The sequence below is a fragment of the Triturus cristatus genome, chromosome 5_2 (assembly GCF_964204655.1).
Source record: "Triturus cristatus chromosome 5_2, aTriCri1.1, whole genome shotgun sequence".
Lineage (NCBI taxonomy): Eukaryota > Metazoa > Chordata > Amphibia > Caudata > Salamandridae > Triturus > Triturus cristatus.
Window position 1 is genome coordinate 778,182,301 of NC_140588.1, and position 23,484 is coordinate 778,205,784.

Here is a 23,484-nt window from a genome sequence, read left to right on the forward strand (position 1 = left end):
GGTACCTTCTAACAACCGGGGCTTTCCTATGCCTGGCAAAGAAGAACAAAGTGTGCCCAGGAGAGCGCCACCCCCTCTGTGTTCACATGCGCGTGCATTGTTGACAGCCCGACGGCATTAGCAGCGCACAGTGTTGCTCTCGCCATGCGAGGGATTTTTACATGTTCACGCGTACGGAGGGACAAAGATGGCATTGAGCTGTCCACATGCGTGTGCATTTGCAGCTGTATGTGGACAGCCCGATGCCATCTTTGTCCCTCCGTACGCTTGCACATGCACATGTTGAATTGATTACAAAAAGCCCTCACATGGCGAGAGCAGTGCTGTGCGCTGCTAATGCCAGGCGAGACCTAAAAAATTATTTACTGATGCAAGAGGGATAGGTAAAAAGTTTGTGCTGATGGATTTTGCTTACATTCTTTCTGGCAGCAATTTACTGCCTAACCCAGAAAAATATAAATAAATAAAACTAAAAAAAAAATATTAAAAAATAAAAAGGACAGCAGGTGTAGAACACAAGAGCAAGGTGGAGAGATTAAATAAATGTTACGTCAGGTGACAAGGCAGAGGAAATGCAGCACATGACAGACTTCAGCTTCTACTGTCTAATAGGCATAACTCAAATATACATGAAACAAAAAAGTCTATTTTGACCATCCCCTCAGCAAACTGGCCCAAGTTGTGTTACTTTACAACACTTTGGAAAGCTGCAGGAGTAGAGCTAGATAAAACTTTAGTGTAGTTCGATAGTCTGCCTCTGAACTTCAATAGTTCCAGACTATGAAAAAGAAAAGTCAGGAGGGTAAAATTAAAAAGGTTCTTTTCTAAATATCGAGAATAAAATGTATGAAGTTGAAAGTAAAACAGCAGCTATTTTATTCGCAATGGATGAAATCATGACTAGAACTAATGCTGAATAAAAGACCAGTGGCAAAAATAGAATATTAAACAGATGTGAGACGTTGAGTCGGATCATATAGCACGGTTTCTCTATACCCCCAGGAAAAATACATATATTTTTTAATTACATTGTAGTCTCAGTCTATAACCGGGTTTATTTAAAAGAACTCTGCTCTCAGACCAACATTGATTATGCAGGCACTGTAAACTGAAGAGACCTCAAGAAACAGATTAACCAGTTTGGTAAACAACTACAACGGAATGGCAAAACGGAAAAATAATTCAACACATACATTTGGGCAAACGCAAACACACTTGGATGCAGATTAATAATCTTTAGTCAATGGTACCACACATGTGCAAGAGATACTAGAGTTCTATTGTATTCGGGCCACAACTCTGCAAATCCAGCTATTGAAAGACTAAAAGGGGAGTGGGGGGGAATAAAGGCACCTTAATGAGGTAGCTGACCTTTTATGTTGCATAGATCAGCTCAATGCATAATGGCTCAGAGGTAAATGAGTGTGCCAGGAGTAAATTAATATAGTGCAATATAGATCAGCGGTATACAGCCTAATGTGAGCGCACACACAAATGCAGTAGAAATATGACAGACAGACACCCCCCCCCCCCCCCTCCCTCACTGGTGGTTGCCAGTAGGTTGTTCTAGTTAGGACCAAAGTTACCATAGAAAAAGCGATTTTTGTTTTGCCAATAACTTTAAAGTCGCTTGACGAATCTCCACAAAATGTTCACGAAACTTGCCCTTTTTGGTTCAGTTGCTGTGTTAAAGGTTTTGGGGTGATACCTCAAGCGAGGGCCGAGAAAAAGCAGAGGTCCCAAAACACGGTTTCCCCATGTTAAGTCTATGGGGATTTTTCATTTTTGGGACACAACTACAGCCTGAAATGCTGAACAGAATTACACAAAATTTGGCAAAAAGCTAGATGTTGGTCCAGAAAGCGTGCTTTTAATGATTTGGTGTGAATCTGTTCAGCAGTTTGAGATATCCAACGTAAAAAAATAAGGATATCTAGGGATGCGAGTCCTTGCAGTGGAATCGCAGGTCCTACTAAAATTTCAGGATTTGGCTTGAAGCAGAGTCCCTGAAAAAAAGTTACACATAAAGACAAAAGGCAGGGTAGGAATACCCTGAGCCCCCAGATATGCCCCCCCCCCCACCTCTGGTGGTAAAAAGCATTTTTATTTTGCTGCAGACTCTCGGGTGGATCTGCAAATCCACTTCATTTTTAGGTCTCGCCTACGGAGGGGACCTTTTCGAATCAATCAGCTTTTTGGGCAAAAAAGTGCACGTTTTGCATTGCAACGCGTGCACGTTTGGCGTTTCCCTTGCGGGAGCGAGCAGCGGCACTATGTGTTAGCAATTATCGTGCTCGCTCCCGCAAGGTAAATGCTGCGTGTCCCTGCTCTCGGCCGCACTCCCCCCTCCCCCCCCCCACCCCTCCCACTTGTTTTACTGAAGGAATTGTTCCTGTTCTGCCAAGGAACGTTTCAATCCTGCTTTTTTTCTCCTTTCTATTTTTCTTTCCTTCTTTGTTTTCTCTTTGTTCCTTCCAAACTTCCTTGCCTCCTGCTTTCTCTTTTCCTTTCATCTTTCTTTCCTTGCTTGGATTCCTTCCTGCCTTGTTTTGCGCTCTCGCTCTATGTGCCTCTCTTACGTTTTGTTTCTCACTGTGGCCTTGTTGAGATTCTATGCCACCCTTCAGCCCCGCCAGACAGACACCCGTGAGGTTGTGCCTTCGGACCTACGGTGTGATGTCTTTGCTTCTGTTTGTGCTTTGGAAGACAGTTCACAGTACAAGACAGTCATGTCCCCCGTGTAATCTGGCCAGTACCCACGCTGTGGGAGGCGCTGTGAGGCAGTGGAGTCCAGACGCCTACATCGCTGCCAGCTGGGCAGCAGCTGTTTCACATTAAAACTGTTTCCACTCCTCCACCTCCCCCCGGCAGCCCTGCATCAATAACTCACACAAGTGTCTCGCCAGATGACACCGCAGCCTCAGTGCTCAAGCATCTGCCGGAGCACTTCTTGTCCCCACTCGAGCTTTGCAATAACATATCGTTTATACAACACACCCCAGGCCTGGCGCTCGAGCTCCACGGACCTCCAGCTCTGGTCCGGGTCCTCCCCCCTCCAGCTATCGCAGGCATAAACCAGGGCTGCTCACAGGATGCGCACAGGCGTGGGTCTATCCATAGGATACGCACAGGTGTGGGTCTACTCACAGGATACTTAAAGATGTCTCACTTCCGCTGCCCTCTCCTGTCTCCTCATGTACCAGAAGATCCCGCTAAAATATGTACGTTACTCCCAGATGTTGCACTGGAAGGTCGCGCCTTTCCAATATATTACACAGTCGTCTGTTGCTACCCTCACAGCATTACTGTGTAACATACCAGTGTTTGGTCACGTTACTGTGTAAAATGGCCCTGTGCGAAAAGCGTCTGCCTCACATCAAATAAATACACAAAAACACTCACTGCTCCAGGTGTGTGCTTTTTTTGAGCCGGTGGTTTCCAGGACTCACCACAGCATTTAAATAACAGCATTGGCATTTATACAGCAAACTGGACCTACAGATATTTGAATTCTTTCTATGAACATAACTTAAGGGCATATTAATTTCTGGTACAAAAGTGGAGACTAAGTGATATGCCCAGAATCACAGGATGTTAGGCCAATGCCAAAAATCAAACTTTGTTCCCTAGCTCTAAAATCGGCACCTTTCGCTGCTATGTTATAGCTTTTCCCCAATGTCATTGCCTCTCCTATGCTTGTGTGGTTGCATCTATTACTGTAAGCGGCTGCAAGTGGTTGTGTTTCCAAATGAGTGCATGTCTGTCTGTGCATGCATGTTCCTATGCTTGCACGTTTGTGTGTGTCTATCTGTGCACCTATGTTTAAATTCAAGAGTTTTTTTTAAATGCAAACAAAAGACCCAGGGGGTGAGTGAAAGTGCTTTACTAAAAACAATATCTGCGACAATAACTACTGGCTGAGTAAAGATTAACCTCATTAGCACTTAAAAGGGGCCATCCAGGGAAGGGAAAAACAGTTCTCTTTACCTATTACTGGCATTACATATCCAGCAATCGTCAACAATCTTTGATTATGTCTGCCATGGGTCTGAGCCCTATTGTGACATTCACAGGATGGCCATATAAGGCAACAAAAATGATTATTACTTTCTTATAACTTCTCAACATGCTGCACAGCAGGTACACTGCTCTACAACGTAGCCTAAACACATTAGCAAAGCCAAAAGGTCTGGCAAAACACTTATAAAGGTCCCAAAGGTGAGACCTATTGGCTATGCCAATGCTCGTTTAGAAAGCAACCGCGGGCTCCCACGCTTGCTTTAAAATAACCCCAGGTGGGCCTGGTCCCAGGGGCATTGCGTAAATTTAGGTGGCGGTGCACTGGGCCCCCCTCCTAAGGCTATTCCAAGCCTCTGTAATGCAGCATATGGAATAGGAACGGTCTGGGGTTAGCACTCGGTAAGCGGTGGCGGGCAGGCACCCATTGTGCTCGCTCCACTGTCAAGTATTGTGAAAGAGTGTTTTGAGACAACAGTTGCATCCACTGTTCTACAAATGCATCCGATCCTTCCTCTCCCTCCGGCATTGCCACCACTTGCACTCTATAACGGCATGATCGGCATTCAGAGTCTTCTACTTTTTGCACCAGCATTTATTTTACACACGATCTGACAGTAAGCGTATTGTGTCGTCCGTGTCCTGAGTTTTCGGTTCTATGATGTCAATAGACTGCTCAGCTTCATGGACCTTCACTGCTAACATGCAGTGATCAAGTCGTTTGTCACTGCGTCTAGCTTGGTCTCCAGAGAGGTTCTTTTTAGAATCCAGTGTAGTGCCAAGCTTTTCCACCGCTGCTAGTACTGAGTCTAGTTTCTCCCCAAAGGAGAGTCGGGGGGCAGCTGTCCCAGTAGTGTCCTTGTTGTCATGTGAACGCTCTAATCCGGTTGGAGGTCGAGCAGGTGTGCCCTGGGTGGCCACGCATTGATGGCCCATGCCGGTATAACAAGTAGGTACTGGATATCGTGTGTCCAGTTTGACGGTGGGGAAATATGGCAGCAGGAGCAGCCCCCCCTTGTTTCGAGCGTGTTGGGCAAGGGTGTAAATGCACAGGCCACTCTGAGCTGTGGGGCGTCTCTTGAACTCTCCTGCAAGCAGCTTCCTAGGGGAGGAGCACACTCCGCCTCTGCAGTCACCCCGCACTATAAGTGGAACGAACAGCAGCAAGGAGTAGGTCTCCCACAGAGCACGCGACAAAGGGTGTCCCACACAGTGGTGTGTTAATCATTTTGTCCAATGTTTTGGGGAGTAGTGTGGGGCAGTGTTGTATACAAACGCAAGGGAGCTGATTCAACCCTCCCCCCCTCCTCCTGCTTCCCTGGGGACCTCCACCTCCCTGGGCTTGCTTAAAGCAGGCAGGGGCATGCGGTACCCCTCGTGGAGCGCTACATGGCCCGGGGACCACCACCCACAAAAGTGACAAGGACAAGTAGATTTACGAAGCAACCAGTCCCATGGACAAGCAAATATTTTATTAAATTACACACCCCCGTACATACACTAACAAGTCACATACTACACAGTAATGCTCTAACTCTGTATTCTACCCTTTCTGCGTTGGATGAATGTGTCCCTGGAGTCACTACTTCTGGTCTACGCAGCATTCCACATCTACCTGATGTAGGACAATGGCGAGTCAAGCACACAGCAGCGGAACTCTTAAAAAGGTGAGTGAGCCTGTAGGCCTCCCTCAAGTTACACAGGGTAGCAAGCAATGGAAAATCCAATAGGTTTCGCCTATGTGAGATCCAATGGCTTTGTCAATGTTTTATTTACATGTTGCACAGCAGTGCAAATTGCTGTGCAACATGACTTAAAGTTCAATAAAAAAAAAATAAAAAAAGTCAATACTCGTGTGAATACTAAATTAAATGGCAGTTCACAGTGATCTGGTGCGTCATAATGCACCAGTTACCAGCATACATGCATGTGCAGCCAGGTAAGTCTTTGCGTTTTCTGGGAAGACTCATTTCAAATTGTATCTTACAGTCTGATAATCGTTTAATAGTGTGTGTACCCGCTCTGGATGTGTCAAGAGTGGCATTTGCCTGTGTGACCTCAGCTGTAAGTGTTTCTTGTATGTGGAGGAGAGACTGAATTGCTGCTGTTGTGCTGTCCCTTTTTGTACACAGTTATTAGTTATTTTGAAGACAAAGAAAAACGTCTTCATTTGTTAGCACAAGCCTGACCAAAGCTGCTGTTCACGTTGCCATTTGACAATTGCCCATGTGTTGGCCTTAGCAATACATTGTACAGTGTACCTACTTTTAACAATACTGAGTAATGTCTTCAAGTAATAAGGATGGCAAATCTTAATTTACTTTAAAGTATAGGGCATTTATAAAATACACACTAAAATGTGAATTTTTTTTTTTTAGGAGATAATTAAAATAAAAGTCTTATTAGACATCTACATAATGCTCGTAAAGAGCTGTCTCAGTCATGCCACACTTCAAACATTAATTTGCAGGGTCCTCTCTAATCTTTGCAGTTAGCCTTCAAATCTCAAATGAATATCCTCATTTTAAAGGAAGTGTAAGAAATCTAAACACAAAAGGTCAGGATGTCGATCACAAATGTGTGCCTACAAACAAGAATTTTCCGTCAACTTTATGTGAGGACTTCTAACTAAGGGCCAAACTTTACATCCACATGCCCAGTTCCACTATCTTCCTCGAAGCAGGGCCTTCTTGTTGAATGCTTATGCCCAGATTTCAGAAGCAGATACTTAACCAAAACTGGACCGTTTTTCTGTCCAATACTGCACAGATAAAAAAAATGTTTAACTCACAGACGTGTTAACAGGCACAATTGAATGCAATAATAACTGTAAATCAAAAGCTTGCCAAAATAAAATGGCCCTTGAAATGTGTGCAGCCAGGGGGAGATTAGGTAAAAGTAAACAGTAAACACTGTGCAGGTGAAACCTAATGAAAGACGTTTCACCCACCAAAGCGGGTGAAAAGGAATACTTGGGACATTGATAAGAGAAAAACGCAAGGAACGGGAAATAGTATGCTACAACCAATAGAAACGGAGGAAAAGTAAGTGCCAAGCACATGAACAAATGAAAAGCAAGGGGGTGTAAGACCCTTTTAAGATTTATATTAAATACAATATATTTCACAATCACAGCCCAAGTGCTGTGCAGGCAAAGCCTAAAAAATACCTATTCACTATACAGTTTGCTGCTACCACCCCTGTGCTTGTGCTGCTTAATTCTTGGTGATGGAGATAGCCTTCCACCACTAGGAGGGTAGAGCTTTGAGTGTCTCTCCCAGTCCAACCAGTACAGTTGGGCACTCAGGTCAGTGGTACACGTCTCTTACCGCGCAGAGAACTTTACTGTACCAACAGCCTCCATGGCATGTGTATGAATTTTGATGCACCGGTGGCATATTTTTTTTTTCCCCGCAATCAAAGCTTTAAATGCACGAATTGACAGAACCAATAGCCAGGGACTTGCTTTCTAAAGGGAGGGCCTTATGGTTTTACCAATGCTTTTTAGGTCTGGCCTTAGTCAGAACGAGTGGTCTCTGGAGAGATCTTCTGTTAACTTAACAAAAAAGGTGGCTTACCCTACCATGACAAAATGGTTACCTTAACAAGCAATGGGCGGTTTGGAGGCTGCCAACTGCTTTCGATTAATTTGCTTCATTTCCACTCATTTGCTAACTTCTTATTCATAAGCTTCGACAGGCTTCCTTCCTTTTTGTGTGTTTGCCCCTCCCATGGAGCATAGACCTTACTTCTGTCCTTCCGTTGCTCATTGTTCAGGCCTACTTTTTTAGGTCTCGCCTTGCTATCGCGTAAGCTATCGCAAAGCGAGACTATAGAGAGCGGGTTTGAAAAGTGATCCCAAAAAGCGGATTGCATGACTAGCACGCGCACAATCACGCGCATCGTGCCGCCATGCAATCCGCCTTTTGGGAGCACTTCAAAGGGTCCGCTCCCCCGCCCCCAAGCGCGCGCGCGCCACGCTCCTCCAGGCTTGTTAAAAGTAGGGGCACGCCGTGCCCTTCCGATCCCGCCCACTTCTACCACTGTGTCAGTGTAACAGTGTCCGGGTCAGCGGCGGCAGTGGTTGTGATTTTCAGGAGACTCTGGTTCATGAGCCATGCTTGACTTCTGCGGTCCCGTAGAAACCCAGCTCTGAGTCTGCAGAAACAGGGAGCCAGACGAGTGCCAGACCCGAAATGCTGCAGGAGAGCTTCCGTCGAAGCTTATGGCGGCCGGACGCGGCTCCCAAACAACCGCTGCACAGGACAGCTGAACGCGGCTCGACAGCGGCCGCACCACCAAGCAGACAAACAACACTAACATCCCAGCAATCTCTGTGCCGACAACGTTAGCACCTCGAAACTGAACCGAGGCATAACTAATCACTGTTACGCCCGATTTACTATGAATGTATCGCTGTCGACGGTTCCTGTGCTTTAAAGGGCAGTGACGCGAACCTGAACTCAAACGTTCTAATGCGTAGTGTTACACCGCCATCTTTAGAAGGTAGGACATAGATGTCACGGAATAAGCGAATAACTCGAGTGCTTCTTTCGCCTTTCCAGTTAACCTGCAAGGAACGCCTTGTTGTCGTTTAGCCGCTCTGGTCTTCAGTGCTTTGGCGCTCCCCTAGTGCCATTGCCTCGCATATCACTGAGAAAAACGATATATGGAATCAGTAAACACGACGCCATAATTTATTTAAAACACAAACGTTTCCCAAATTATCGAATCAAAAGTTGTCTAAATAAAACTCTTAAACACCCTGTTTTGCTCCACTCCTGCTCCAATCAGAAATGCTGTAAAAAGTATTCTGGGCGAAAAGCGTTACAACAAATGATGGACGGAATGCTGACAATGCAGACATTCTCCCCCAGTCAAGAGATCTGGGTTAAATCCATAGTTCTTTTGCCCACTACGCCACCCCAGTTTAGACATGGCCATATGCTAATCAGTCTTGACCCTGTGCCTCATGGGAACAGTCCAGCCCGAACTGCCAAGCCATGTCTTCCCTGGACCGGAATCAAGCATCTTAGGACCGGTTTCTGGCTATCAGCCGTCATCAGCCAGGATAGCTTGATTCCAGTGGCGTAGTGAGCACGGGTCCCACGTCTGGGAATACCCATCCCACTCAGGGCGAAAAGTGTTACAACAAACAAATGATGGACGGAATGCTGACAATGCAGACATTCTCCCCCAGTCAAGAGATCTGGGTTAAATCCATAGTTCTTTTGCCCACTACGCCACCCCAGTTTAGACATGGCCATATGCAAATCAGTCTTGACCCTGTGTCTCATGGGAACAGTCCTCATGTAACGTAAAAAGTATTCTAGCAACGTGGCGCTCATGGTCTCCTCTGATTTCCATTACCATTGACAGAAAAGTTACGCTCTAGTTTGAAATCGGAGCACAAGTGCAGCCCTTTCAGAAGTATAAGGAAAAGTGGTTATAGTATAACAAAAGCCTATTTGCGTGTGCGAAACATATAATTAATCAATCACGATTATGCCTAATAATTAAGATACATGATTAGGTATGTTAGATAGCATCTAAATGTCTTTAAACTAATGTAAAAAAAAACTATAGAACAGCAAATTAGTATTTACTAAATGCCTATTACTTCATAACATTGGGTAATTAAGTAAAACAAACTGAAATATAGTGTGAATATATTTTATGTTTGCCTTTACAAGATGGCCGCTAGATTTACAACTGCAAAGACCGGCTGCATTTAACCTTGGCTATGATTACCTTGTGTGAGGTATAGTCACGTGACAGCGCTTGAATGCCCGATAAAGATGACCGCCAACGTTCTGTTAAAAGGGGGCAAGTGTCAGAATCTGACAGCATGGCTACAGCAGCATCAGTAAGTGACTTCCAAGACCGCGAGCTTGCAGCTTCGGGAGCGTAGTCAGAGAATAACACATTTGGCATACGTGCGTTCCGGCTGCAGGAAATCCTGTCACTGACATTCACTGTGGTTGACCCATGTATTTGTGAATCACTGCTCGGGCTTTACCACTGGATCTTTAAAGACTGTAAGTGCTGACGGTTCCTGTGTTGTAATTGACCTGTGCTGCCCTCTATCGTACCCGTGGGCAAGGGGTCACCTGTTTGTTGAGTAATGCAGTGGCTGGAGTCTGTGCAGACCGTCGCTTATTCTACTTAAAAAAAAAAAAAAAAAAAAAAAAAAATCGAGAAGAGGGTCTGCCACCAAGTCTTTGCTCGGTTTGCCTAGACTGTTAATTTCTACCAGGAGGTGTTCCTTACCACAGAGTCTGTTAGTGGTAGGAATAACATCTCCATGTTGCAAGAAACACGACTGTCTACCCTGTTTAGTTTTCATTGATAGGACATCATCTTTGCTACGTTATTCACTTTTTCTGTGATATGCAGACAGTTTCATTGCATATTATAAGCAAGCACCCCTCGGAGGTATTCTACATTGCTGTGATATGTACACACTTGATTAATTCTCTAAAATTAATTTTTACGTATGCTGTATACATTTCAGATAAGAGCATTTTTTTAAACACAGAAATATGTAAAAAAAATGCACTTATCTGAAATGTATACAGCATACATAACAAGCATTTGCAATGCAATAGGTCTCGCAGTTACACAAGTTAAAGCTATTGCCATTGTAAATGACAATGCCAATAGGCATTGTTATTTGCAATGTCAATAGCTCAAACTCGCGTAAATGCGAGACCTAATGCATTGCAAATGCTTGTTGTTTTAAGCACTTTAAAAGAGTGTGTGTATTCTTCATCGGTCTCCTTTGTGTACTTCTCCCCTTCTGCATTTACCTCCCAGTCCATAACACCCACCCTTCTTCTGTTGTCCATGTGCTCGTCATAGCTCCTTCCCACCCAACTGTCCAGTGTCTGTGTGCTTGCCTCCAGCTCCTCCTGCCCACTCTCCTTTGTTCGTCTGTTTGCCTCCAGTCCTTCCCATGCACCCTGTTGTCCGCCTGCGTGCCCGAGCTCCTACCTTCCCCTCAGTAGTTCACCTGCTTGCCCTTAGCCCTACCCATCACCCTCTGCGGCCACAGCCCCTCCTGCAGAGCCTCCATTGTCAAAGTGCTTGCCCCAGTTCCTCTCGCCCACCCATGACTTGTCTGTGTGCACCAAACTCACCTCCTTGCCGGGATGTGGGGGGCATCAGCTTGCACTGTAGTCAAGGTTGCCACCTGGTTAAACCGAGGTCAAAGTGCGGAGAGCTGAGCCGTGGTGTCCGTACTGCTGCAGCAGTGAGGAGCAGGACAGGGGTGAGGAGCGATTGCCCGGCCGTGGATTGTCTCTAGGTGTGGACGCCAGTGGCTGCCGATCGCACAGCCACAACTGCTGCAAACCAAATGGGACACATATCATGTTCGGATTGTTTCTTTGTACTACCAGCAGCGGGGAGCACGGCACAAAGGACCCAAGGACAGAGATTCCATTTGGGCTGACGGAGATCGTAATACAGGCGCTATGGCAGGCTGTCACATCCAATCAACAGTCAGGTGAAAGGCGGCTGCTCTGCAGGTTGTATGGACTGGCCAGCTACTTGAAGGGCATCACCGGGTGGCTGAATGGTACTCCTACAACATTGTTGTGGCAGCAACATCCCCGGTGTGCAGCCTTTTGCCCTCTTGAGTCTTGGGGTGGATCTTTGAGGGGTGCATTTTCAGCAGGCACAGAACTACCGCCAACACAGGCACCTGTGCACACCGACACAGCATTGGTGCTTTTTTATACCCCACACTACTCCCCAAAACATTGGACAAAATGATTAACACACCACTGTGTGGGACACCCTTTGTCGCATGCTTTGTGTTGAGATCCACTCCTTGCTGCTGTTCGTTCCACTCATAGTGCGGGGTGACTGCAGAGGCAGAGTGTGCTCCTCCCCTAGGAAGCTGCCTGCAGGAGAGTTCAAGAGACGCCCCACAGCTCAGAGTGGCCTGTGCATTTACACCCTTGCCCAACACGCTCGAAACAAGGGGGGGCTGCTCCTGCTGCCATATTTCCCCACCGTTAAACTGGACACACGATATCCAGTACCTACTTGTTATACCGGCATGGGCCATCAATGCGTGGCCACCCAGGGCACACCTGCTTGACCTCCAACCAGATTAGAGCGTTCACATGACAGCAAGGACACTACTGGGACAGCTGCCCCCCCCCCCCCCGACTCTCCTTTGGGGAGAAACTAGACTCAGTACTAGCAGCGGTGGAAAAGCTTGGCACTACACTGGATTCTAAAAAGAACCTCTCTGGAGATCAAGCTAGACGCAGTGACAAGCGACTTGACATTACTCCACGTTGATCATTGCACGTTAGCAGCAAAGGTCCATGAAGCCGAGAAGTCTATTGACATCATAGAACCGAAAACTCAGGACATGGACGACACAATACGCTTACTTTCAGACCGTGTGGAAATAAATGCTGGTGCAAAAAGTAGAAGACTGAATGCCGATCATGCCGTTATAGAGTGCAAGTGGTGGCAATGCCGGAGAGAGAGGAAGGATCGGATGCATTTGTAGAACAGTGGATGCAACTGTTGTCTCAAAACACTCTTTCACAATACTGGACAGTGGAGCGAGCACAATGGGTGCCTGCCCGCCACCCCTTACCGGGTACTAACCCCAGGCCGTTCTTCTTCCGTGTGCTGCATTACAGAGACAGGGATGTTATTCTGAAAGAGACTCAGCAATTACATGAAATCAAGGCGGCTGATGCTCTGATTATGTTCTTTCCAGATTATACTGTTTCAGAACAAAAACAACACAGCTCTTTTCTTGCAGCCAAGCGCCGCCTGCGGGAACTTGATATTAGGTACTCTATGCTGTTACTGGCACGTCTGCGAGTTGCAATAGAAGGGAAGAATAATTTCTTCGACACACCCAGAGAGGTCTGGGACTGGCTGGACTCCACAGGTCTCTCCAAAAACGGCAAATCTACACACACTGGCATCACCAACAGAGATGGAACTGGATGCGGCGCCGATACCAGCGTCCCAAAACAAAGCGTCCTACCCTAAAGGCGGTCCCTGATTCGGAAAAAATGCTGCAGGAAAACAGACAGGCACTACAGACTGCAGTGCAATGGCTAAACGTGATAGGAACTCCGGAATGGATGAGGACTCCATCCGATCACTTAGTGATGATGGATCTTCGACCACGTGCCCTTCCAGGACTGACTTAGCCGCCCCCACCCTCCCACAGACATCACCTGCAGACAGTCGATTACCTTGTTTGACACCCGCTATTAATGCTAATCACATTCTACAGTCCTACTGCTATTCCTACCTGTACCCGAAACGGTAATCTTTGTCTATATCTGTTAGGTTTGTTGTACCCTGCAGGTATGATCTGAATGAGTCTGTTAATTAGTACTAAAACATCAGGTAGCCATTATCGCTCCGGAATGTGCCTCACGGATGGGACAAATCTTGTATACCTATGCGCTTTGTGGGTCCCTGGACATATTGTTTCACTGTAGTGGGGAAGACAGCCTGCTGGCACCTTTGAACCCCCTGATAGGGTACTGCCTTTCTCGCTTGAAGTTGTTACTTTTTTGGGTGGCCACATGGTGTGCTTCTGCTCTTTAGATATTTACAAATTTGCGATTTTTGTTAAATTGTGTTTGTTCGCAATGACCCGCGCCCACACCAGGCTCTACCTCACACATTACAGAACGTTGGTTTCTTGCCCGAGACTCATCGCCCTTACTGGCGATACACTGGCACCAGGGAGATGACTGACTTCACATAACACTCATGGCACACTTTAACGTGGAATGTCAGAGGAATGCACACCATCACGTCACTACTCAGTATATGCCTACTTGAAAAAACATTTAATGCATGTGGCACTATAGCAGGAAACACACCTCATGCAAACAGAAACCAACAGACTACAGCGGCGATGGAGGGGTCAGGTCCATGCCACCAATTTCTCCAGATACGCCCATAAAACACTACTCTGGATCAGACCTGGTACCCCATTTACAACCGATGACACGATTATGAGCCCGGAGAGCCGCTATTTGTTAGTGCAGGGACAACTAAAGGGCCGACCTTTACTGTTGGGTTCTATCTATACACCAAATAAGGACCAGGTTGCCTTTTATCATGCACTTTCAAACACTCCCACTTGGAGGAATGGCCTACCATGGTTACTTGGCGGAGACTTTAGTAGTGTTTTGGACACTACTCTGGATCGACCCTTTCCTCCACTGCCTCACACATCAGTCACCACTAATGTTCGCATGTTAACTGATTGGCTCCAGCAGTGGAACCTAGTGGACACGTGGCGGCATCGCAACCCGGTAGTAAACATCTATTCTTTTACTCTGTGGAACCTAGTGGACACGTGGCGGCATCGCAACCCGGTAGTAAACATCTATTCTTTTACTCTGCTCCACACAAGTTACATGTCTGTATTGACAGGACTGTTGCCGCCTGGCACCACTCCCCTACATAACAAAAGTTGAATATTTAGGGCGCACACACACCGATCACAATCCCCAGATATTATGTTTGCAATGGGAAGCTATAATCCCCCTAATTCCCATTTGGAGGTTTCAGCCAACGCTATTAGAAGACCCTCCCTTTTGAAACTCAGTGGGCATGATGATTGGGGACTATTTCCAACACAATGCAGATACAGCTTCCACTAGATTGGTTCAATGGGATGCGTTTAAAGTGACGCTGAGGGGACATTGGGCGCACAGTGTAACATGAGGCACAGGCTTGATCATGACATCACTAGTTTAGAAAGGAAACTTTTAAAGCTGGAGACCCGTGCTGTAGACCACCCGAGAAACCCGATTACCTTTACTGATGTGCGGCGCAACCATGCAGCCTTACTAGAGTCTGAGCTGTCTAAACTATGCTATACACTCAGCATGTACGCATGCCACTGCGGACAAGACAGGACGGTTGCTAGCATGACTTATCCGCCAAGATCAACCCTGCACGCCCATTACAGTATTGCGATCCAGCGAAGGCAAACCTCTATACTCCCAAGCAGGCATACACAACGAACTGACCCACCACTACACCAGAGTCTATCAGTCAGTCACCAACACCAACTTTGACAAATACAGATCATTCTTCGCTAACCTAGCAGTTTCCACCATTCCAGCTGCAGTGCAACTGGAATTGGATGAACATATTATCTTGGCTGAAATCCGAAACTCAATTAAGGCAGGGCAAGTGGGAAAACCCTGGGACCAGACGGTTTGCCGGCTGACTTTTACAAGGAGTCTATTGCTCAACTTGGCCCGCAACTGCTCAAATTGTGTGGCAAAGCACATGCTTTGGGAACTCTTTCAGTCTCGCAGACAGCAGCAACTGTCATATCTTTGCCTAAGCCCAATAGGAATCCAAAACTTGCTGCCTCATATAGGCCGCTAGCTCTACTTGCCAACGATTATAAAACTTTATTGAAAATGATTGTGGATCGCCTGGCAACACATGTCCAGACCTCAGTGCACCCTGACCAGAATGGCTTTGTCCCCACACGCAACACTACCTTTAACCTCCGCCATTTATTGAGGATCATGAAATACACCACCACTAACAGCCCACGATCTGGCTGTCTGGAACGGGATTATTTTTTGCTTTGGCCCAATATGGAATCAGCAATCGTTTCCTTGGGCTGGTTAAGTTGTTATACATTAATCCATCAATTACAGTAAAAACAGGACTCCTCTTATCGGCAGATATCCCTATTCACAGAGGCACACGCCAAGGCTGCCCACCGTCGCAAATACTGTTCTTCCTAGCCATCGAACCATTGGCTTTAATGCTACATCAACAAGGGGTCCTATGGGGAGCTACGGTCAGCGATGGCCTACATGTTGTATACTTATATGCCAATTGCATGTTATTATACCTTAGAGATGTCTGCCATGTTCCCACAAGATCTATACCATACTAACACAATTTGCTGATAGCTTCCCAAATATAGACAACCCTGCCTTAGAGATGGGAGGTGCACGACTGGATGAAGCGCACCTTTAGGTATCTAGGCATACAGATAAACCATACAGTAGCAGGCTTGTTCGACGGTAACATTACGAGAGTGGCGATGATGCTGCATGCACAGAGGACGTTTTGGCGCGCACTGCCATTAGCAGTTATAGAAACTGTCTAAATGCAAAATGGTGGTATTAACTTGCCTCCTTAATTTTTTACTAACCTTGCCCTTTATACACCAGCCGCGTTCTTTCAGAAATTTGAACAGACCCGAGACCATCTGGAATGCATCTAGATGCAGAGTGGTGCTTGCTAAACATTGCACCCCTGCTGGAGGCCTACAATTTGAACACCATTATTTGGCCACCCAAATGCAATGGATTGCGCAATAGTTGTCGGGTTGTTGCTTATCCAATGCAGCCAGAGCCCGTACTGCCTGGTCCTAGTGCGAAATATCGCACTTATTTCATCCTTGCACGAAAATACAGATGCAGGAACCACTATTATTGGATGTAGCACACAAGTGTTATCGTAGGTGTTTGCGCATTACCAGACATGTTCTACCTTATGCGCCAGGACTAGCCTTACTGGGCACTCCTAGGACCACGGGTCCAATCACAACAAAGGAGCTGACGACATGGCAAGCTGCAGGCTTACACACGCTAGCCAACCTATACGAGGATGGCACATTAGCAACATACAAGGGTGGCACATTAGCAACATACAATACATTGATAGATGCCGAAGGCTTGCGCCAGGGCAATTTTTAATCCACCAATCTCTACTTGCTACATTTCCCCATCATTGGGGAGATATAACCCTGGAACATCCGACATACCTCATGGTGCAATATGTACAGGTATTGGAAGGAGGCCCACATGTCACACGATGGCTTGCCGACTGTATGCATTTCAACATTACTACAAAACTCCATAACCTGAGGCGTCACTGGGAAGCAGACATTTCCCGCCATTTCACTGACAAAGAAAGACCCACAATACATCCTACGCAATGCCAGATTCAAAATCATAAATTACTACATAGTGCATAGGGCTTACCTCACCTCTACTAAGATTAACAGATATTACAGCAGAACAGATGCTGCATGCCCGCGATGCATGTGTATAGATGCTGACTTCCTGCATATGCTGTGGAAATGCCCGTCCTATATGCTTACTAGAATGCTATCACTGCGGTGTTGACTACTTGTACTGAGCGCCCAGACTTGCATCACTGGGTGACATTTACTTGGGCTATTTCACAGAAGCAAAAAACATAAGGCAACACTCCGTTTCCTAGATTTGGGGTTTATTGTAACCAAACGCCTTATACCCAGATGATGTAAATCCTCTACTACCCCAATATTTATTGCCTTGCAACACTCAATGTGCAACTGGGCTCAGGCCAAAAGTATAGCACTTCGCAGAGAGGACACACTGACTGCGTAGATATCCCATTGCCACATACTGGGATACTATCCTACTTACCTTACAGTCTGCCAATACAGATGTGGCGACTCGCCTTAGAACACCGAGGTCACCAATTTTGCGCAGAACGGAGACTCTCCATCCTCGTCACTCTTGTGCCAGGACACTAACACCTCACCACACTTCTTTTTCTATAACAAATATCACTGCTATGGGGCATAATCAGCTACATCTACATAAGGCTCCACATAAATTTCAACAGACGCGGAGGTCTATTTTGTTATAGGTTATATGGTTACAGTTCATTGCTTGCCATAACAAAAAGATCTGAACAATGTTTCTTTTCATATACTTGGAATAGCCATTCCCAGAACTTCTCTACCCCCTTGTTTCCACACGTCAACCTACTACTCAACTTATGGACTCCTCTTTGTGCAACTGATGACAAGTTGACATCAGGTAGAACATCAGTTGCCACAAAAGTGCAGCCTTGAGTGCCTTTCTTAAACTGTATTCTGTATTATAAGTCATGTCTTAACGTACACTCTAGGTTTATTATTTGTAAAGCGAATGGCTGCCCGAAGTCTTCCCCGCACTGGTGAGTGCTGTTGTGAGAGCTATGATCATGAGTAAACTAACGGGGGAAACAGCCAAGTCTTTGGGTTTTTTTCTAAGGGAGGATTCATTCCACAATGACCTGACTGTCAAGTGGGAGGGTATTCCACAGCCTCGGTACCAGTTGGGCAAATGACTTACCCAACTGCCCTTTTAGCTCTGGTTGTCCTGAGGAGCTGCAGCTGGTAGGATCTTAATTGTCTGGTCGGGGTGTAACTGGATATCAGTTGTCTAACTTTAGTGGGCTTTTTTGTTGATGGCCTTATGTGCAATACAGAGGGATTTAACCTGGATTCTGGCTGTGGTGGACAACCAGTGAAGCTGTTTAAATGATTCTTTAACCGATACGTGGTTTGGGATTTTTAATAAAAGTCTGCCCGCCGCAACTTGCACCATATGGAGCCCCTTTGTTAAATTTTTCTGCGAGCCCACATAAAGCGAGTGGCCGTAGTCCAGGCATGAAACTAGAAGGCACTGAATGGCCGTTTTTTTCAGAAGAGTTGGGATCAGTTCAATAATCTTCCTGATCATTTTGAGTAGCGATAAGCAAATTCCTGACAGTTTCTTGGTTTGACAGTCCATTGGGAGTGTGTCCTCCTGCAAAATTCCCAGATTATTTATGACAGGTTTGGGGACGGGTGGATCGCCCATATCATTGGGCCATTGAATCATGGGTTTGTGAATGGTAAGGTTTATCAGTATCATAAGCTCCGTCTTTTCACCGTTTAGCTTCAAGCAACTGTTTGACATCCATTTTGCCACCTTCTCAAGACAGTGAATAAGCTGATGGTTTCTTGAATTCGGGCCATTTGTCAGAGACACTACCACCTGGATGTCATCTGCGTAAGCCACAGCTGATATGTCAAACTCCTGAACTATGTTGATAAGCTATTGCACGTAAATGTTAAAAAGTGTAGGGCTGAGAGACGATCCCTGTAGACCACCACAGGTAATTGGAAAATGATCTGAGAAACAGTCCCTTTCCATCACTTGAAAAGTTGTGTTCTCTAACAAAAGAGGTGAGCCAGTCCATGGCTTCACCCTGAATTCCTACTTCCCTTAGTCTGTCTTTTAAGATGGTGTGATCCATGGTGTCAAAAGCTACACTAAGATCTAATAGGAGAACAGCCGCAGACCCGCCGTCATCTAATAGTGCGTTCAACTCCTCTGCAACCACCAATAATGCTGCCTCTGTGCTGTGGGAAGCGCGAAAGCCCATCAGAGTGGGGTAAAAGTTGTCATTAGTCTCCAAAAAATGGGCCAGTGTGATATGTACATGTTTCTTCAAGAGTTTGCCAAGAAACGGCAGAAGGGTAATAGGGTGCGATTAGGGAATACTGTTGAGTCAAGGTTAGCTTTTTTTTTGTATTGGTCTGATGATCACACGCTTCCAAGGTTTGGGTGCCAGTGCTGTGTCTAGTGACAGGTTGAGCAATTCCATTAAAGATGGCAGAATAATATCCAATACTTTAGCTAGGATATGTGGGGGTGCTGGGTCAAGAGGAGAGCCAGATTTGGTCGCTTTAATTAGGTTTAGAACACTACCTTCCTCAAGTCTAGGGAATTGAGTTAGTGTTGGAAATGACGATAGTACTCTAGCCTTAATTCCTTTATCTGGACCGAATTCCCTATTGCTCGAGAATTTATCATAAAGGTCTGTCACTTTTTTGTGGAAGAAAGAAACTGTGTCATTGCATTTCTTTAGAGGTGTGAAAGGAATTATTGCTTCCATGGGGTCTGGTCGGAGTTTTGACCACTCAGAATAATTCATTTGGGGACTTTGTTGACTGAGAGTTTGCCCTCACAGAATTTAGCTTGCGTACTTTTCATTTCATTGCGATAGGACCGAATTGTAGATTTATATTGAATTTTAAAGGCAGGGTCATACTCCTTTCTCCAGAGTCTTTCTAGTTTTTTACATTGTTTTTTCAATAAAATGAGCTGTTCATTATACCATGGAGCCGTTTTGGGATGTGTTTTACTATTAATAGTTTTCTTGGAGATACACACATCTAACGACTGGATAATTCAGTTCTCCCATTGCCAATATTCCTCTTCTAGATTGCCAGCAAAATTAGGGATATTGTCCCTTAAAACTGTTTGCCAGGTTTCTGGGACCAACTTCTAGTAACAAAAGTTTGGCCTCTAACCATAGTCTGCTGAGCAGGTTTAGGTAGGGTGAAAGTAACAGGAAAGTGGTTTGACCTGTGGACTTGGATAGCTTTAGGTGCCGTGATCCGGGGATCATTAGAAAAGATGAGATCCAAAATATACCTTCTCTCATGAGCAGATGATGACACAATTTGAGTTAATTGTAGTGCTTCCAGGTCGCCCTGCAGGCTTCTTATAGTGGGGGTCTTGTGCGTCAAAATGAAGGTTGAAATCCCCCAATATTGTCATGTGGGATTTATCTATCGCAAGTCTAGTTAGAGAATCAGGTAATGCCTCCATAAATCTGCTGCTCGTACCTGGGGGCCTGTAGAGTACTCCTGAAAAGGTGCGAGTGGGGGAGAGTGTGATGTGAAACTGGAAGCTTTCGCATTCAGGGAGAGGAAACTGGGATGTGGTGCATTTCAATCATCGTTTAGGATAATAGCAATTCCACCCCCGAATTTATCTACCTGATCTATGTATCGGATGGCCTAAGGGGAGGGCGAGGTGGATGTCTGGGCCTGAGCTGCCATTGACCCATGTTTCCGTCACAATCACTATGTCTAAGGAGTCTTCCTCTAGCATAGCTCTTATGTCTGAGATGTGCCTTGGGATTGAACAGGCATTGATCAATCCCGGATTTCATGTGGGTCCTTGTAAGTCTGTTATTATAGATTGTAAATTCTTACTCGTGTGTGGCTCATAGCCACAGTGAAGGCCGGCTCTTCTAGGAGTGGGCATGTAGTTAGCTCCTGGCTGTGGAGCACAAGCAGGCTGTGCCGGAGATCTGAGCAATAGTAGCTGATATCTGAAATATATGGACCCTGGGTTGTGCGATCCAGGGTTCCTGGCCCCTGAGCCTGTTCGGAAGCAGACAGGCTTGCCTTTAACGTTCTGCTGCCCGCCTCTTCCCAACACTATAGTATAAGCGGCAAAATGCCTCTATATGGTTCCTATGTGCCATCTCTACTAGCCCCGAACACGGTAAGAAGAAGAAATCCCTTTTAACTTCCCAAATTACTTCTAGGGTTTAAAGTGTAATTCAAATTCATTTCAGGCATAAAACAATGTCAGTGCAATGTCAATAAAACAAAATTAATAAAATGAGGAAATCGCTGCGGGTAAATGAGGTAGAGCCAAGAAAACAGCGCTCTCACCCTATGATAACTAACCTTTGCTTTTATGTGTCTCTATGGAGAACTAGGACCCACTTAATCTTTAAAAACAAAAAAAGTTACTAAAACAGATTTAAACAAAACAAAAAAGAAAGATGGTCTATTAAGGGGGCAGCATACATTTATGAAAACTACAAATGTAAAAAACACTTTGATGCACATTAATGCAAGTGATGGGTATAGAAGCTTCTCACTGTGAAAAACAATATTACATCTTAGCTGGGTGGTTGATATGATTCGATGAGACTGGAAAAAAAAAAAGACTGTATTCAATGAAGACAAATTGTGCTAAGATGTCAATGCTGTGCGCACCCTAAAAGGTTCTTGGATTGCTTGAGTCACAGGACGGTGGCATCAACACAAGAAGAATGCCATTCACATGTTTTTTACAGGAAAAAACATTATACTGTATTGTTCAATGCATGCTTCTCGTCACCTTCTTACGTACGTTTTGACAACCATTTGCCCAACTCCACACTCCCCTATTAGCGGGAAAGGTATGGGAGAAAAAAATAGGGTAATCTCGTACTTGAGTTCTCTAGGCCCAAGTGACTTTTACTATATACCACAAGAATAGCGCTGCGCCAACAAATACATAAGCAACAGTAAGTTTTTTCAGCTGTAAAACTGCCTTTCTTACCTGAAAGGATTGCTGATTTACCAGACTGTAAACTAGGATGAAACCTTGCCCGTTTTTAATGTAGAGATCTCGCATGGAAGCAAATTGCTCGGTCCCAGCAGTATCAAGAATTTCAAGAACTGAAGGTGAAGAGTCCACTTCGATTTCCTTGCGGTAAAAATCTTCAATCGTGGGATCATATTTTTCAATAAAAGTCCCTGTAACAAACTGTACAGTCAAGGCAGATTTGCCAACCCCTCCACTCCCTAAAACCACAACTTTGTACTCCCTCATTAGTTTTGATTTTACCTGCACACAACATAAAAAGAAACTACTTCAAAACACAGGGCTGTTGCTGCACTTTTCTAGTGACGTTAGCAAATGGGACAAATGTCATGTCAATTTTGGATTCGCTGCGGATAGCGAATGTGGTTCATGTACACCATTTTATTTGAGAGAAATAACGCGTGGGTCCCTCCACATTCAGGAAGAATAGCCGTAACTGTCAGGGTGATTTTCGTTCACAATGCAGAATTAGTGGCAGAAGATCAGCAAAACATCTCTACTCCTTGACTGAATTCAATATGAAGGAGCACAGCAGCACTGTAAATCCATGCAGCCCTTAACAGGTACAGATTCGCAACATCCAATACAGGGCTCCTTTTAAGAACTTGATCCGTGCATGCAATGAAGTCGGTGAGTGGGAGAAGGGCAGGCTGGGGACGACCGTGGGAAAAACGTGGTTATGTGGAAAGATCCTTGAAAATTGGTAATTAAGATGCGCCAAGCAACATCACTAGAAGAGGGGCAAAGAGGATCCCTTGGTAAGGGCAGTTCCAGAGAAGTGGGATGCAAATTGTGCACCTCGTAGTGGGGATGCAAGGAGGCCTCTGCATGAGAGGGTGTTTAAAGTGCACAGGGAGGGTCTCTCTGGGTGAATCTGTGGCAGCGACCAGAGCAGGTTCCTCTTTCTGCTAGCTAGGCCAGAGGCGCGGTCCGTCCTTCTGCCAGTCTGGTAGGGGCGCGGCACCTCTTCGTGGTAAGTGCCTGCTCCTTCTCGAACCTTGTGCGAAGACAGGCGAAAGGAGGTGGTGTAAGTGCCTCTTCACAGGCCGTCGCCGCCCCCGCCCGGGGCTTTAAAGCCCGCACACTGTCCGCTTCAGCACTTCACTCCATCACCCCTGCTCACTAAGGCTCCTCTTCCGCAGTCTAGAGGCAGCCGGGACCGCCCAGCTACATAGAAAGGAGAAGGAGCAGCGCGCCGGAAGAGGAAGCGCAGACGTGAAAGACCAGCTGGAGGCTGCGTCGCGGCGGCAGCGCGCGCCTCGCTGCGAAACCAGAGCCCAAGGGAGCCGAGCTCTCGTCTAACGGAGCGGCCACATTGGAGTGGTGTTTTTGGGTGTGTGCCCCCATACACAACGCTAATATATTTCATCAATCTGTACAAATCTGGGCAGCTACTATATGAGGCATTCACAATGGTTAAGCTCTGCCGTTCTATTCAACAGTT

General features: G+C 45.8%; 1 protein-coding gene across 1 annotated transcript in view; it reads right to left on the reverse strand.

Annotated features, from left to right (window-relative positions):
- RAP2C (RAP2C, member of RAS oncogene family) overlaps positions 1 to 23,262 on the reverse strand; it is an 81,484-nt gene extending 58,222 nt beyond the window's left edge. The window contains exon 1 of the mRNA XM_085607892.1: positions 21,996 to 23,262. Within this exon, the coding sequence (XP_085464018.1) occupies positions 21,996 to 22,268 (273 nt within the window). The 5' untranslated portion in view covers positions 22,269 to 23,262. The remainder of the gene's footprint in view (positions 1 to 21,995) is intronic.
- Positions 23,263 to 23,484: the final 222 nt, after the last annotated feature.